Source organism: Hyperolius riggenbachi, chromosome 1 (assembly GCF_040937935.1).
Source record: "Hyperolius riggenbachi isolate aHypRig1 chromosome 1, aHypRig1.pri, whole genome shotgun sequence".
NCBI lineage: Eukaryota > Metazoa > Chordata > Amphibia > Anura > Hyperoliidae > Hyperolius > Hyperolius riggenbachi.
In genome coordinates this window covers 618,554,113-618,570,429 of record NC_090646.1, presented here as the reverse complement: position 1 = coordinate 618,570,429, position 16,317 = coordinate 618,554,113, and the positions used below count along the sequence as shown (strand labels likewise).

General features: G+C 42.8%; 1 protein-coding gene across 8 annotated transcripts in view; it reads left to right on the top strand.

Moving 5' to 3' along the window:
• NIPBL (NIPBL cohesin loading factor) overlaps positions 1–16,317 on the top strand; it is a 205,443-nt gene that overhangs the window by 100,159 nt on the left and 88,967 nt on the right. For all 8 annotated transcript variants that reach the window (XM_068250774.1, XM_068250739.1, XM_068250720.1 and 5 more), the window contains one exon: positions 1,184–3,139. In XM_068250774.1, the coding sequence (XP_068106875.1) occupies positions 1,184–3,139 (1,956 nt within the window). The remainder of the gene's footprint in view (positions 1–1,183; positions 3,140–16,317) is intronic.

Here is a 16,317-nt window from a genome sequence, read left to right as displayed (position 1 = left end):
GAGGACACTTAAGTTGCTTATGTGACGTGGCCCTGAGAGTTATGTTACACAGTGACAGCAACTAGTTACCAGTTATAGCAGCTATTTGTTGCCTAGTGCTAGTGCTGGCAACTAGTCTCTGCCCCTAATCGCAAGCGCTATTGCCAAGTTGCTGCCATAGGAGACTTAGACATAGATTTCACCATAACATTGCACTGTTTAATACAGTACAACACTATGGGTCGCCCCTGCCATGTCCGATTACAATCGAAGCAGTTTGTTGGGCTGTAGATTTCTGACGGATTCAAAACTATCTATTCTGCTGGAGAAAATCGAAGCATGGATGGCCTGCTTATGTTTTTTTTACTCACAATTTTCCCTACTTCCTATCTTCTGTGCTTCTGACAATTTTCTGTTTACCTAATTTACTTCTGAATGACCGATAACAAGCAGCAGCCAATGGGGTGAGGGGATCCTGGAGTATTAAAGGCTATGATCGCTTTTTTTATCGTTTTTCTGATCGATTTCCATTCATTTCTATGAGAAAATCCATCAGAAAAACCATCAAAATCAGATCGGACCTATCTGTCGAGGCATCTATCTGCCGAAAAAACTCATGGGCCCATATGCAATTCATTTTTTCACTCGAGTTATCTCCTAGGAGATCATTTTCAAGTTCTCTTGAAAATAACTTTTAAGCATTTTACAATTGAAAAAGTATATTTATGTATTTTCTGGCTTGCTGGTGGCTTAAGTCATTTTATGACAAGTTGTGAAAATATCACCTAGGACGGTGATCTGGAAACATGGCTCTCCAGCTGCTAAGGGTCCTACAATGCATTTGCCTTTATGAACCATGAGTGTGGCTGTTAGACTCCCGCAATGCATTGTGGGACTTGTAGTTCCTTAACAGCTGGAGAGCCAAGTTTGCAGACACTGACCTAGGAGAAAACTAGCCTATGGGCCATGGTGTATTCCCAGCATATGGCATAGGTTAGATTTGACTTTGTATCACCAATATTCTCTACTAAACTTACGCAGGGAGTAGTTTTAGGCATTGCAAAGGCTGATAGGTTTGCTTTAAGTTGACTTTATCAAGATGTTAATATTCTACTGTTTGTTTACTTTTAGTATGTTCTCAATTTAAAAGAAACATTGGTTTTTGTCTTCTTTGTAATTTGAACCTCTCTTTCTCTGTTCCTAGATAAACCATTGAAGAAGAGGAAACAAGATTCCTACCCATTAGAAGCTGGAGGTGCTACTGGAGGAAACAGACCAGCTTCCCAGGAGGCAAACGTTGCAGGAAATGGGTCACGGCCAGCTTTAATGGTTAGCATTGATCTTCTGCATGCTGGCAGAGGGGACTCTCAGGCAACTGTAACTCAGGACTCAGACTTAGTAAAGAAACCCGATGATGCAAAGTATTGCAATGATGGATCTGCTCCTGCTATGCCAGAAGATCCTACTGGCGTTATTAAAAATATCCCTGAAAACAACCCTGGGTCACCGAAAAAGAGGTCGGAGTCTGAAAGCGAGAATCCTGAGAGACCCACCAAGAGCACACCGCCTGCTAATACCTGCGACAGCCAGCAGGAGGAATTACCGACGGAGAGTAAACCATGCGACATCAAGGCCGAGCCTCCTGAGAGTAAGGTGGAGGATGCTGTGGTCTCTGAAGACAGCAAAACTGAGGCCAAACCTGAAGTCTGTAAAGAGAGCAGTGAAAAAATGGAGGAGACTAAAACTGTAGAGTCTGTTAATGAGGATGTAAAAACAGAGGCACCAGCTGGTGAGGTTTCAAAAGATTCCAAACCCACTGACAACCAGGAGGAACCAAAATTAGAGGAAAACGTCAGTGACTCTAAGGATAATAAGGAAGAAGAGAAACTGGATCAGAAACCGAATCCTAGCACCCCAAAGCAACGTACTGAAGGAAAATCTGAAACGCCCAAGCAAAAAGCCGAGGGAAAGCCAGAGACCAGACAGAAGACTGAGAGTAAACCAGAACAAGCCAAGCAAAAGAGTGACAGTAAGTCTGAACAGCAAAAACAGAAAAATGATGGTAGGACTGATAATCCTAAGCAAAAAGCTGAGGGGAATTCTGAGACACCCAAACACAAAAGTGATAGTAGGCCTGAAACGCCCAAGCAAAAAAATGAGGGCAGGTCTGAAAATCAGAAACAAAAGACTGACAGCCGACAAGACAGTAACAAAAAGAGTGAAGAGCGCCCAGTGTTGACTAGGCAGAGAAGTGAAGGACGTTCCGAGACCCCAAAACACAAACAAGACAGTAGGAGAGACTCCCTCAGGCTCTCTTCTGACAAGAAACCAGATTCTTCCAGGCATAAAACAGATTCAAAGTCTGACTCTCCTAGGGGTAAATCTGAAGGTCGGTCTGATGGGACAAAACAGAGAGTAGATGGGCGACCGGGGCGTGAATCTTCAAGACGAGATAGTGAAAATCCAAAGCAAAAATCTGAGGATAAGGGGGATCCTTCAAAAGTTAAAAAACCAGAGTTGAGATCTTTCAACAAAAAGGAACAGGATACAAAGCATGGGAATAAGCCTGAACCTTCCAAAGCGGATAGATCGGAGAGAAAGCACCGCCATGATTCAGATGACTCAAAAGACAGGCTTTCTTCTGGAGATCAGAAGTCGAGACCGGGAAGCCCGCGGATTAAACCTGACAAACCAGACCCAAACAAATCTAAATCGGATAAGCCTACATCGGATAAACCTACATCGGATAAACCTGCATTGCGATCACCCACTAGTAAAGATGGCAAAGATGAGAAAAGGACCGATGGTAACAAAAGTAAGGTGGATGGCAATAAGGCCCATGGTGACAATAAAACAGGGTTCCCAAGTTATTTGTTGGGTGGGGGTCAGGGTTCTCTGAAAAACTTTGTCATTCCAAAGCTCAAACGGGATAAGGATGGCAATGTCACCCAGGAGTCCAAGCGATCAGGATTAAAAGGGGAACAGAAAAACCCGGATGATAAAATTGGCATTGTGGAAGATTTAAATAAAGGTGCTAAGCCTGTTGTGGTTCTTCAAAAGTTATCTTTGGATGAAGTACAAAAATTAATTAAAGAACGGGAGGATAAATCCAAAGGTTCATTAAAGTCAAACAAAAACAAGCCATCAAAATCCAGCAAAGGTAATGTAAATGTTTTCTTTCATTTGGTGAATATTTACCCATGTTTTTGTATGATACAAGTGTCTGAAAGAATTCAAAGCACTTTTCTTTTTAGGTGACTGGTCATTAGTTTTTGCATTGTTACTCGGGTGTTGCAGTATTTCAAGGTCATCTCCCTATTATGGCATCATTGCTAGTGAGGTTTTGCAAGTGAAGGTGTCACCAGCAACTATAGCAGTTGTTTACACCATTGCTAGAGACTATGGGTACATTTTGGCTGGTGACTGAGCTGCAAGGTGATGCTGGCAATACCAAATATTGATTTAGGACTTGGGTGACTCATCGGTAGTGTCTGTGTTAGAATTTGGAACACCCAAACGCTGCCGACCACCACACTTCAGTACCAAACAAGTGGACGGGGTCAGGGAGGGTTCACTACCTGCACTTCATGTTACATTTCATATGACTTCCAATGCTTACTCCTTCCAAATCTGGTAGGAGGATGTATGGGAGTTGCATGAAACGTACCATGAAGCCCAGGTAATTAACTCGTTTTGACTCTGTCCCCTTTTTCGGTCCTGAAAGATTGCTGAAGTGTGGTTTTGGCAGTATTCCAGTGTTTGAATTTATGCTGAATACGAGCACCAGCACTACTCTTCACTAGGAGTTCCTTGTTGGAGAGATTACTTCTGCCACGTAACATGGTATTTTGTTTTCCTTTTAGATGCATGCAAGTTGTTGATAGTTACACTGAAGTGACATTTAGCGCTTTGGAATTCCTGTATCTATGCACAGGAAATGCCTTTAGTACCTCACAGTTGCTAGTCAGGTTCAGGCTGGTCTGAGAACATAGGCGTTTGTCAATAGAGTATTGAAAATTAAAGCATTTTTTCTTTATAAAAGCTACCGTATTTTTCGGACTATAAGACGCTCCGGACCATAAGACGCACCTAGGTTTAGAGGACAAAAACCAGGAAAAAAAATAATATACTAAGCCTGGTGCATCCATGCTGCAGGGGCGTCTTATAGACTTTCCCCCCTACAATTATTATGTCTCCCTTGTGCCTTCCTTGTTTCCCTGTGGTCTACTCTGTCCCTCTGCTGCTTTTATGTCCCCCTTGTGTCCATTGTCTCCCTGTGTCCTCTGGTGTCTTCCTGTATCCTCTTTCCCCCTTCCTCTAACCCCATGTCATCTGTCCCTCTTCCTCTGTCTCGATTGTCCTGTTTCCTCCATGTCCAGTGTCTGTTATCCCAGTGTCTGCTATCCCTGTCCTCTGTGTTCCAGTGTCTGAATGTCCCCCTGTGTCTGTTGTCCTCCGTGTCCAGCCTGTCCTAGTGTCTGCGTGTCCCCGTGTATTAAATACATTCACGTAGCTGCAGCTATACTCAGGCTGTCCTGCCTTATATACATTTTTGTCTGTAATGTCCCCGGGTACTACCATCTACCACAGGTGGAAGTCGTCTACAGCAAGTGGAAGTCCGCACAACATACCATACATGCAGCTATCCTCAGGCGGTCCCCGCCTTCATCACCGCGCTGTCCCTGCCTTCATCACCGCTCTGTCCCCGCCTTCATCACCGCGCTGTCCCAAGCACTTGGATGTCCGTGATGTCCCCGGCCGGTATTACCGATGCGTTCCTAATCAGGAAGTGTCCCGCTCAGCATTGCCGATAAATGGGCCAATCAGACGGGGATGCTGGCCCCAACTGCCAATCACGCCGCACGCTCTCCACTGTGCACTGTACAGTGATTGGTCCCAATGACGGAGAGGCTGTCCCGCCCTCTAGCCATCTCATCCTATTAACAGAGTTGCTAGGAGCAGTGTGGGGCGTGATTGGCAGTTGGGGCCAGCGTCCCTCGTCTGATTGGCCCATTTATCGACAACGCTGAGCGGGACACTTCCTGATTAGGAACGCATCGGTAATACCGGCCGGGGACATCACGGACATCCAAGTGCTTGGGACAGCGCGGTGATGAAAGCGAGGACAGCGCGGTGATGAAAGCGGGGACAGCGCGGTAATGAAAGCGGGGACAGCCTGAGGATAGCTGCATGTACGGTATGTTGTGCGGACTTCCACTTGTGGTACTTGCGGTAGACGGTAGTACCCGGGGACATTACAGACAAAAATGTTTTTCAGACAGGACAGCCTGCAGCTACGTGAATGTATACGTGGGGACAGGCAGACATTAGGACAGGCAGCACAGGGGAAGGAGGTGCAGGTCCCAATATGTAGTATTCGGACTATAAGACGCAGTGACTTCCCCCCCACACTTTTGGGGGAGAAAAAGTGCGTCTTATAGTCCGAAAAATACGGTATATATTATATGATACATATGGCATTTCTTGTTAACTCTTTTCCTAGTTGTTTTAATTGCTTCACACCTATCAGGCATTGTATGTTTGGATATCACAGAAGCTGAATTACCTATCACATTTAGGAAGGTGGGCATTTTATGTGCTTTGGTTTTTGTGAGTTGATCTGGATTTAAAAAATACTTGTTGACCATAGACTGTTGGTGAAAGCTGCTGTTATTTTTATTTTGGATTTATATAGTACCATCAACGTCCGTGGTGAGCTATACAGAATAAACACTTTGGCCTCAATTCACTAAGCTTTATCAAACGTTTGATAATTTACCTCATGGGTAAAATCTAATTTTGAATTCAGTAAGGTGTTTTATATTTATCGAATGTTTTATCGATGAAATGATCAATAAATCTATAACACCTTAGTGAATTCAAAATTAGAATTGACCCATGAGGAAAATTTATCAAACGTTTGATAAAGTGTTTGATAAAGCTCTGTGAATTGAGGCCTTAGAGAGTTTGAAGCCATACCTATAAAAAGAAAAACAGATACTCGCCTAAGGAGAGGGAAGGCTCTGGATCCTATAGAGCCTACCCGTTCCTCCTACGCTCTATGCTTTCCATCGCTGGCTCCCCTGTTAGCAGTCTCCAACCCATCAGGCGGAGACTGCTCTCTCTTCTGCGGAAGGCTTCGGCAGTCTTTGGGGGTTCAAGTGCTCCTAAAGACGGACCGCTCCGTACTGCACATGCGCGAGCACAATCTCTCACATGTGCAGTATGGAGCGGCCCGTCTTTGGGAGCACTCCTGCAGCAGAAGTAGTATAGCAGTAGATTAGTTGAATTCTAATGCACGCCTGTAGCTAGCAGGGGGATCTAGCAGTTCAAGTTTATAAATCTGTGTTTTGGAATATCTAAAGCTACACGCTCACACACTAGATTTTTTTGTTGTCTGGATGATCGTGCCTGGAAAGATCTTTCAAACATCTGCGAATGACTGATTGCATTGTTGGTAAACCATCATGTTTTACCATGATTGACCGCTTCTCTCTTGTCCTCCTCTCTCTCCATAGAACAGAACAGGCTGCTGAGCAGTGTGTCAGTACAGCTATCATATGTCTGTATATTCACGGAAATTATCACAAACAAACTTACTGGCACACAATAATTGAAAGTGTTTTACATAGCTTAAAGGGAACCTGAAGTGAGAAGCATATGGTGGCTGCCATATTTATTTCCTTTTAAAGAGTACCTTTAGTTGAAAAGACAGCCTGTCATGTCAAGCTCTGTCTTTAAGATGCAGAATTGTGGGGAGTCTCATGTTTTTACTAATTAATTTAATTACTTATCTGATTTTACTAATTATTTAATTACTTACCTGATTTGCTGTAATTCATTCATTCAGGTGAGCACCCCATTGTGTAGCCTCTGTGCCCCCAGTGTACCGCAGCAAAATGTCATTTTTACCATTTTTAAAAACATTTTTTAATTGTTTTCTCAAAAACTACAAGGCCTTTTTGAAATACCTTTTTTTTCACACATTCCCACAGAATCAAATTTTACATTTTCAGGCTTTTTGTTTCGGTGGGTTGTTCGGAAGTCTGTGACTGCCTATATTTATTTAGAATCAACAGACATTTTTAAGTCAGGAATGACTTCAGAAATTGTAGTCTTCCTGGCTTCTAGGATTTGTCCCTCCTGTACTAAGGTCATTTTACAGAAAGAAATGGATACACTACAGTGCGTAGCCTTGAGTGTCACTCTGCCATGATGTAATTGTAGCACATACCTAATTAAAGTCCATTCTAACCTTGTTGGAAAGTCCCCAATCTCAACCTGATTTGAGAACGCCCCAGGAACCATTTTAGGTAATAGGTATGTCCTTAACACAGTTTTTTTCAGTATAAGCTTAGGTTGCATTATAACAGGGTTAAAGATGTAATTTTGTAAGTATACATCTGTTTTATTTTTGAGTGGTTGTTATGTTTGTTTGCTGTTAGTTGCACTTGTGGCATCCTGTGGTTAAGTATTATCTTTCTGATTGCACTAAGTGGAACTACAGTCTGGTTTACTTACCTCCCAGTTACATTGTTTTGACAACCTCTGTGAATGCATTTTCCTGCAAATGGAGATACAATTTGACTAAAATAACAATGTCACAAACTGCTAACATATCATTGTGATCTTGATAATATAGAATTTTTATTTGTATATAAAAAAAGCTTACTGTTAAGGTGTCGCTGTGCTTCTAGAAGTTATACTCTCATCATTTAAAGGACCACTCGAGCAAAAAAAAAAAAAAAAAAAAAAGTAAGCCGTTAAAATCTGACAAAACTGACAGGTTTTTGACTAGTTCATCTCCTCATGGGGGACTCTCTGTTTTCAAAAGCATTTCGTGAACGGCAGTTTAACAGTTAACATGTTAAGATACCAGCCAGCCCTCCCTACTTACTTGCGCACTATTTTGACAGCTAGACTTAACTGCCATTCAGGGAATGCTTTAGAGAACAAAGAAAACCCAGAGAATCCCCCATGAAGACATGGACTAGTCCAAAACCTTTTTGGTTCTGACAGCTTTTAACTGCTTACTTTTTTCGCTTGAGTGGTCCTTTGAAAAGCTGTAGTGACATGGCTCTATGTAGAAATTGTTATAGTTGTACAAAATGTAGAGAAGTTTTGTTTATGGACTTGTTGTTGAATGTGGAGTCCCAAAGCTGGTGATATCCCTGAAGCCAGATCATATTTCCTGATACCAGCTTGTTAATTCCATAACACCGTTTATCTTCCCATCCCTACAGTAAGCAGAGCGTATTTTACTCTTGTGACTGCTTTTATACACTTGAGAGGAGATGTTGAAAAGTTCCTTGTGATTTGGTTAGAGCATATACTGGGACTTCCACAATGTCAGAGCATGTTTATAGAGCGCTTTATAACTAAAAACACAGCCTACAGTTATAACCTGTAATCAGTGTGAAGGGGGCTATTTTCATGTGATTTTTGGTTTTTATTTAGTCTAGCTAGTGTGTAATGTACATCATTCTGCTGCATGATCCCACTGCTAGCTGAAGCTATGTTACGTTTTCAGGTTGGACTACGCAACTCTCTATACACTCCACCCAACAGAACAAAAGTTCTTCTTCTGTTTGCGTTTGTGTGGGAAGGCATAGGCTGGAACATTACATGGGCCTATTGGGTTACGGGGAAAAAGTTAGAAAAGAAAAAAAAATTGCTCTTTCATCGCCACAGGTACCTCACTGCTGTCTCTGATGGTACCTCACTGCTGTCTCTGATGGCAGAGCTGTGTGAGCAGGTCAGGAGCCACTTTCATTGGCTACTGACTCTGTCCATCAATGTAAGCCAATGGGATTGGCTAAGGGCCCGTTTCCACTATCGCAAATCTGAATGCGGTTTCTGCACGCAGATTCGCACAACCAATACAACTTAATTAGCCTGTTTCCACTTGTCAGGAAAACAGAGCGTGTTTCTGTGCAGGAAAAATCTGCACAGCAGAGCCATCAGAATTCGCACACCACACTATGAGAATTTTCCATGCTGAATTTGCGTACGTTTTCACCTACAATCAATGTAAAAGCACACAGGCACTGACATGGATAAATTCGCAAACTTACAAAAAAACGCGAAAACCTATGCGAATTTGCGGTAAAATTTGCATCTGAATTCGTTTTTCGCGGTTTCCACAACGAATTTGCACCGCACAAGTGGAAGCGGGCCCTTATTGTGATGACAGAGGCAGGAGCCAATGGAATTGGCTCGGCTCACAGAACTCTGCTGTCATACTGACTGCAGGGTGGGGACAGAGCGGAGCCACAAGCAGGACGTAGATTTCAACTGCGTTGGTCTGGAAGTGGTAATATGATTTGGAATTTTTTTTTTTTTTAAAGAGAATCTGTACATTTTTACAGCAAAAAGCATACCATTCTATTCATTATGTTCTCCTGGGCCCCTCTGTGCTGTTTCTGCCACTCCCTGCTGCAAACCTGGCTTGTAATTAACAGTTTTAGGCAGTGTTTACAAACTAACCAGCTTCTGATAGGCTCACATAAACAGAGTGTGTGAGTCATACAGAGCCTGCAGGGGGCCTGGAGGGGGTGTGTGTGTATAGCTTCTACCAATCACAAGCAGCCCTGCACATTCCACACATTCCAGCATTAGCCCGACTGTGCCGACAGAAGAGAGAAGATTAGATCATATAACATAGATAATACAGCCACTGTGCAATTAGGAAAAGCTGCAGTAAGCCAGAGCACATTAGGACAGGCAAAGGAACTTATAGCATAGAAGAACTAAGGCTGAAAAGTTTGTTACAGAGTCTCTTTAAACTAAAAAAAAAAAGTACTATAATGAACAAATTGAAGTACCCTTGTGGTGTATGTACCGTATTTTGAGGCTCTAAAACGGCTTTTCCACTTATTATTTTTTTTATCCTGAACTTTTTTTTTTCTTTCTAGTACATTTGTCTGCAGAAGTACTTGTGAATGCAAGCCTTTTTTCCTGGTTAGGGTGTTCATTTTTACAGGATGTTTTTTTTGTTTGTTTCCCCCCCCCTCTTTTGTCCTCAATCACATTTTGATCTTCATGTGACCAGGATGGGCCTTTTAAAAAAAAAAAGCAGCAGGTCCCAGAGTCTCCTCAATGGGGATGATCAATGAGATGAAAACTTTTCGAAGTTCATGCAGGAGTGTGTAAATGTGTATGCAACTTTATGCAGCTTCACCGTGGATCACAATCGTCCCACCAAGATTTACATTGATTTGGGCCATTTTCAAGCTGCGAACATTTGAATAAAAATGTACATAATCCTGCATGAACTCTGAAATATTTACAGTTCATTTATCATCGCTACTCCTCACATGACGGCAGCATTTGGCTATGCAACATGTCAGAAATGTATAAACAGACATGTGGGGCAAACTTTAAATCCAGTGATTTGGGATCACTGCATAATGGCAGTGTTCTACAACTACACTCCTCTAGGGGCTATATGCATGCCAGGGTTTAGAATGGACAGAGACATGGAGAGAAGTGTTCTACTTGATGTACAACACTTTTCAGTCCCATCAATTTATTTGAGCTGTGTAAAAAATGTGTGAAGACTTTGGTCATAAGGTCTAGTTGGACAGCCCTGGTCTAAAGGTGACCACTAACAATACAGTTTGCCGAACGATTCTACGATTGAACGATCATAAATGATTGATTGGGACCACTAATGGACAAAAATCTCCTAACTTACCAATCCGAATGACGGGAACAATCCAAAAATAGTTCGGCAAATTGTATCGTTAGTGGCCACTGTTATGCTGGGAATACACGGTTCGTTTTTGCCTTCGTTTAAACCTTCGTTTCGATTGTGCCTTTTGTCCTTTTCGATCCCGAAATAATCAGTCATACGGTTAATATCACCACCCACGGGTTCGTTTTTTTTTCCGATTCTGATGGTTTCGTTTTTCCAATGATCGAAGGCTGCAAAGAAACGAAACGAAAATCCCTTTTTACAGGGACGGACTAGCATAAACGAATATATAATCGATCTGAACAGCCATCAAGCCTACCAATGGCTCGATTAGATGGATAAAGAGAGATAATATCAAACATGTTCGATCACTAGTCGTTCGTTTTTGGGGTCTATTAATCGAAACTATAATGAGATTATGACTATTTTCACATACGTTTTCAACACTCGATTCGTTTACCGAACGAATCGAAGGTTTAAACGAAGGCAAAAACGAACCGTGTATTCCCAGCATAAGGCATGTACAGGTGGCCCCAATGGCTGCTTCTTCAGAGATCTGTCAGAATGGATTGCCTTCATACGATGTCTGCTATTCCTGCTATAAGGGAAGATCCCCCCCAGCATTCTGACGCTCATGCGTCCATCCTTCTCCATAGAGCAGTACACACTGCTTGGCTGGGAGCCCAGTTATGTGCCTACCACCCGAAACAATCAACGTAAATCATTTAAGGTGACAAAACCTGAAGGTGCACCTGGCTCAAGTCTCCTGGCTTGTTCAACTGTCTAGACAAACATGGCGTGTTTTTGTTATTTCTTATAGATTTGCTTGTGTGGTATGTAGTCCTGTAAAAGGGCTATTTTCATCCACTGCTTGTAATGTGTTTTTGTGTGCCAGCTCCTATATTTATGGTATTGCTCCGTAGAAAGTATGAGCAGTTGAGCATTATGTTTTTAATTTATGCCTAGGTGTTAGAGTTGCTTAAAGGGAATCTGAAGTGAAAATAAACTGATGATATAATGATTTGTATGTGTAATACAGCTAAGAAATAGAACATTCGTAGCAAAGATGGGAGTCTTGTATTGTTTCCAGTACAGGAAGAGTTCACAAACTTCAGTTATCTATGCAAGTGAGCCTCTCTGAGCTCTCAGACTAATGCTGGGATTACACGATACGGTGTTTTCGTTTGATTCGACGCGCAATCTATTAACCATTCGATTTTCTGCTAGAGTCTCTTATCTTCCACTCGTTTTTTTTTATCTTTTTTTCCATTGACTTCTATAAAGCCCAATCTACACGATACGATTCTTTGTACGATTCTATTTACAATCCGATTAAATCCAACATGTCCAATAGGGAATTCGAATCGATTCAATTCGATTTGCCATTGCAAAACAATGGCAAATCGAATCCTGATCGGACATGTCGGATTTAATCGGATGGTAAATAGAATCGTAATCGAATCAGAATCGTAATCGAATCAGAATCGTATCATGTAGATTGGGCTTAAGACTTCGAGCGGAAACTAATCGAGCAGGACATCGGACATGTCGGAATTTTATGATTGCAGGCATCTATCTGAACGATTCTTACAAAAAGACGTATCGTGTAATCCCAGCAGAACGGTTCTCTTTTCTGAAGCACTCATCTCAACCTGTCTTTCACTGTTTAAGTTTTAACTGCAGGAAAATTCAAAGGGTCATTAGTTGTTTTATTGTTTAAAATGCAGAGTTTAGTTTGTAAACTGCAAATATTAGAGAGTGATGCAATGTAAAAAAAAAAAAAGCTAACTGAAAATAAAAATGACTCTTTTCTTTGCTACTAATGTTGTATCAGTTATCTGTACTACACATACAATTCACTATATCATAAGTTTTTTTTTTTTTTTTTTTTTTTTTTTTTTTTCCGGTTTCACTGTCACTTCAAGCATTAAAGGGAAGGTCCGAGAAACTAAGAGAAAAAAAAAGAAATCCACTTGCCTCGGGCTTCCTCCAGCCCCTCGCAGCCGTCCTGTGCCCTCGCTGCAGCTCCCAGTTCCCTCCGGTGCAGATTCCAACCTCGCCAGGTTGGCATCATCCTGCGCTCCAGTGTGTAGCTCACGGAGTCACACTGACGTCATCCGGGCTGTACTGCACGCTGCAGAACTACTGCGCCTGCACAGTACAGTCCGGAAGATGTCAGCGCGACTCAGAGAGCAGCTTGCGCAGGTACAGTAGGCATCTTGAACCGGAGGGGAACACGGACCATCGGCGATGAGCGGAGCTGCGGCGAGGGCACAGGACCACTGCAAGGGGCTGGAGGAAGCCCCTGGTAAGTAGATTTATTTTTTTTATTTAGAAAAGCTTGAGTGTGTCCTTTAAGGTTTATTCACACTGTATGCAATGAAAAGAACTCTAGTTTGTAGGAATTGCTTGGCATTTTTAGCAGGCGCTTGCTGGTCCTGAGAGACAATTGATGTTTTAGGAGGTGCTGAAAGGCACAGGCTGGGTCCTCTTAGGGATTTCACTGATGGGCATTGTCCAGTGACTCCTGTGGAGGTCGTATCACTAGCCGCTGCCCTTGATGCCTGCAGCAGGTTTTTAAGTGATAGTTCACACTGCAGGTGATTCTTGGAATTTAAATGCTAGGATGTTGTAAACTTCACTGTTCTCAATGTGTGAAGTCAGATCTTCATGGTGGTCCACTTCGCAAACAGAACAGTGACACCACATCAGTTTGTCATCCCTCATTATGCAGTCCTTAGTGCCATGGAATGCTGTTAAATGCCTGTACACACTGCTGACTGATGTCGACCGTTGGGGATCAGGACCTGATCCCTTGGGCGATATTGCTGGGCCAACGCTGTCAGACGCAAAACTCAGCAGTGTACCCGATGACGTGCTCGGTTGCTATGCCAGAGGGTGATGCGTATGTGACGTCACGCGACTGGGGAGCATGAGGACAATGGAGTTGCCTGTCGCTCGGGCAAGTTGATCCGCTGTACGCGGGCATGACAGTTTTCCCCGGCGGTTATTGGCCATCTCAGATGATTTTGATCATGCGTTTGATCTCGGGGCCAGACAGATTTAGTATGGAATTTGGGGAGGAAGCTCCATTGACACCAGTTAGGGACAACCTCAAAGATCATTTTTAAGGAGCTACCTGGCTCTTGGGATTTTGTAGATGGGATTATGTGGATGGGTTTTTTAATTATTGCATTTAAAATGTGGTGTTTATGGATTAAAGAAGGTTTCCACTCTGCATTATATGAATGTTGTATGTGTATCATACATTTCGTCAGTTATATTTGCTTGAAATCTGGCTTGAACCGGTTTTCCTCCTTTTATTAGAATTCTGTGCATGATGATAGAAGTTTCTATAAAACTTTTGGGGGGTGTTGCCCTGTGCAGCTTGGGTAATAATGACAATCAGTTGACCTGCCGAGCAGATCTATTTTATTATCTCTGAACAAGGCTTATGTTTGTAAATGTGTGAATTACCTTTGCCCTTGTTCAGTTGGTCTGGCAAGTCTTGTTTATAATACTATCAGCCATGGGGTATGCTACCATGGTAGCCATCAGTAAAAGCAAGAATTTTTGAATCTGGATGATACCATTTATTAGCGAACTTAAAAGCAAAAGCGTAAGCTTTCAGCTAATAAGCCTTCTTCAGAGTCTATTCCTGTAGACCAGGGCTTTTCAACCTGTGGTACGTGTACCACCAGTGGTACTTTGCTGTTGGCCAGGTGGTACACACCAGGTTTGCCTGCCACTTAATTGCCCACCTGCGGCATGCCTTGGTCCCGTCCTGCCTCCACAAAGTTTGGCTCACTCCTCGCTGTGAGGCCGTGCTGCATACTTCAGATAAGCAGAGAAGAGACCAGACGTCACTGGCCACTTCCTGTATTTGACGTAAAAGCGCTGTCACTGTGCATTGTTTGCCTGGCAGTCTCTTCACCGTGGCTGAGTTACCTCTGACCTGATGTCTGAACTATTACTCAGGGCAGCACAGCGAGGAGCGAGTGAAGGAGAGACAAATTTTGTGGTGAGAAAAAGAGAGAACACCAAGAGCCCAATATAGTGTAGTATGTACTGGTAAGGTATAATTGATAGAGTAATAATATTAATTTAATACTCACAAACCAGGGTTACCAAGTAGGCAACCACTGTCAAAGCAGGTGGGGAGATTGTCCTGACCCCACTCAGGATTAAAAAGTCGCTCTCTGTAGTTGAAGAAGGAAGGGTACAACCCTCCACCAAGGGTGGACTTGATGTAGATAATAGGATAACAGAGGCGCCAATAGGATAAAAAACACTAAAAGAACTTAAAAACCCATCTTGGTAATAGAGGAGGCAGTGGTGGACTCACCCCCTCCAAGCAGAACACACGACTGTGGATTTTCAGTCAAAACAATTTTATTGGATACTCCAAATAAAGTGCAACGCGTTTCACGGGATACAAACCCCCTTCATCAGGCAATAACAGATAGGAGTAAACAGCATCTGCCAGTATCATCAACACTGAGCGCCTCAGTGTTGATGATACTGGCAGATGCAGTTTACTCCTATCTGTTATTGCCTGATGAAGCGGGTTTGTATCCCGTGAAACGCGTTGCACTTTATTTGGAGTATCCAATAAAATTGTTTTGACTGAAAATCCACAGTCGTGTGTTCTGCTTGGAGGGGGTGAGTCCACCACTGCCTCCTCTATTACCAAGATGGGTTTTTAAGTTCTTTTAGTGTTTTTTATCCTATTGGCGCCTCTGTTATCCTATTATCTAAATTTTGTGGTGAGTTGGAGGCTACCTATATTGAAGCTCTGGATCATAAATAGGTTTCCCCCTTCCTCCACGGGAGAGGGGATCCAGTGCTGGGGCTCCTTATAGATCTCCTTCTCAGGGCTTGTCAGTGTGTGCGCATGCGCAGTAGTGGCGCTCCACTAGGGCTCCGGCAGAATCAGCTGTGCCTGATCGGGTCTGATCTACTGCGCAGGCACACTGGTGGTACTTGAACATTTTCAAGCAATAAAAGTGGTACAATTAGTGAAAAGGTTGAAAAGCCCTGCTGTAGACTATGCATCAATGTGTAATCTGTAGGTATAGTCTGAAAAAGGCTTATTACACGTAAGTGAAGGCCCATACACATGCTAGATAAAACTTGTCTCAGGTGACTGATAACTGCCTCTGCCTGCCACGGCTGAGAATTTTGTTCTCCAACACATCTGTAGAGTTGGCTTTACTATGTTGCCCAAGGTATTGGATCCCAATCTAGTTCTTATCTCTCCTATAGCCATACTGAGGCACTGCTTCATCTATCTATCTGTAAAAATGCAGAGCGACCATTCCTACTGGAAGTGTGGAAATACACTAGCATTGAATGGTGCTTTGACAAGACTTAGGGCCAGTGCAAGCTGGAAGTCTTTCTTGGCATTTAGCGGCTCTTTCAAAATGCCCAGATATTGTAAACACTATTGTGTTTACAATATCTGGGCCAGACACTTGTCTCTTTCTATGCCTGCAGCTTGATGTTTGTCAGCCAAGCTTGTAGTGTGAACTGGCCTTATCAGGAATATTTACAAAGTCCTAGTGTCACTAAATGCCAGGAATCGTGGTGCTCTAGCCCTGATAAGTCTGCTCTATTATATGGACAATGGGACAATGTTGTAG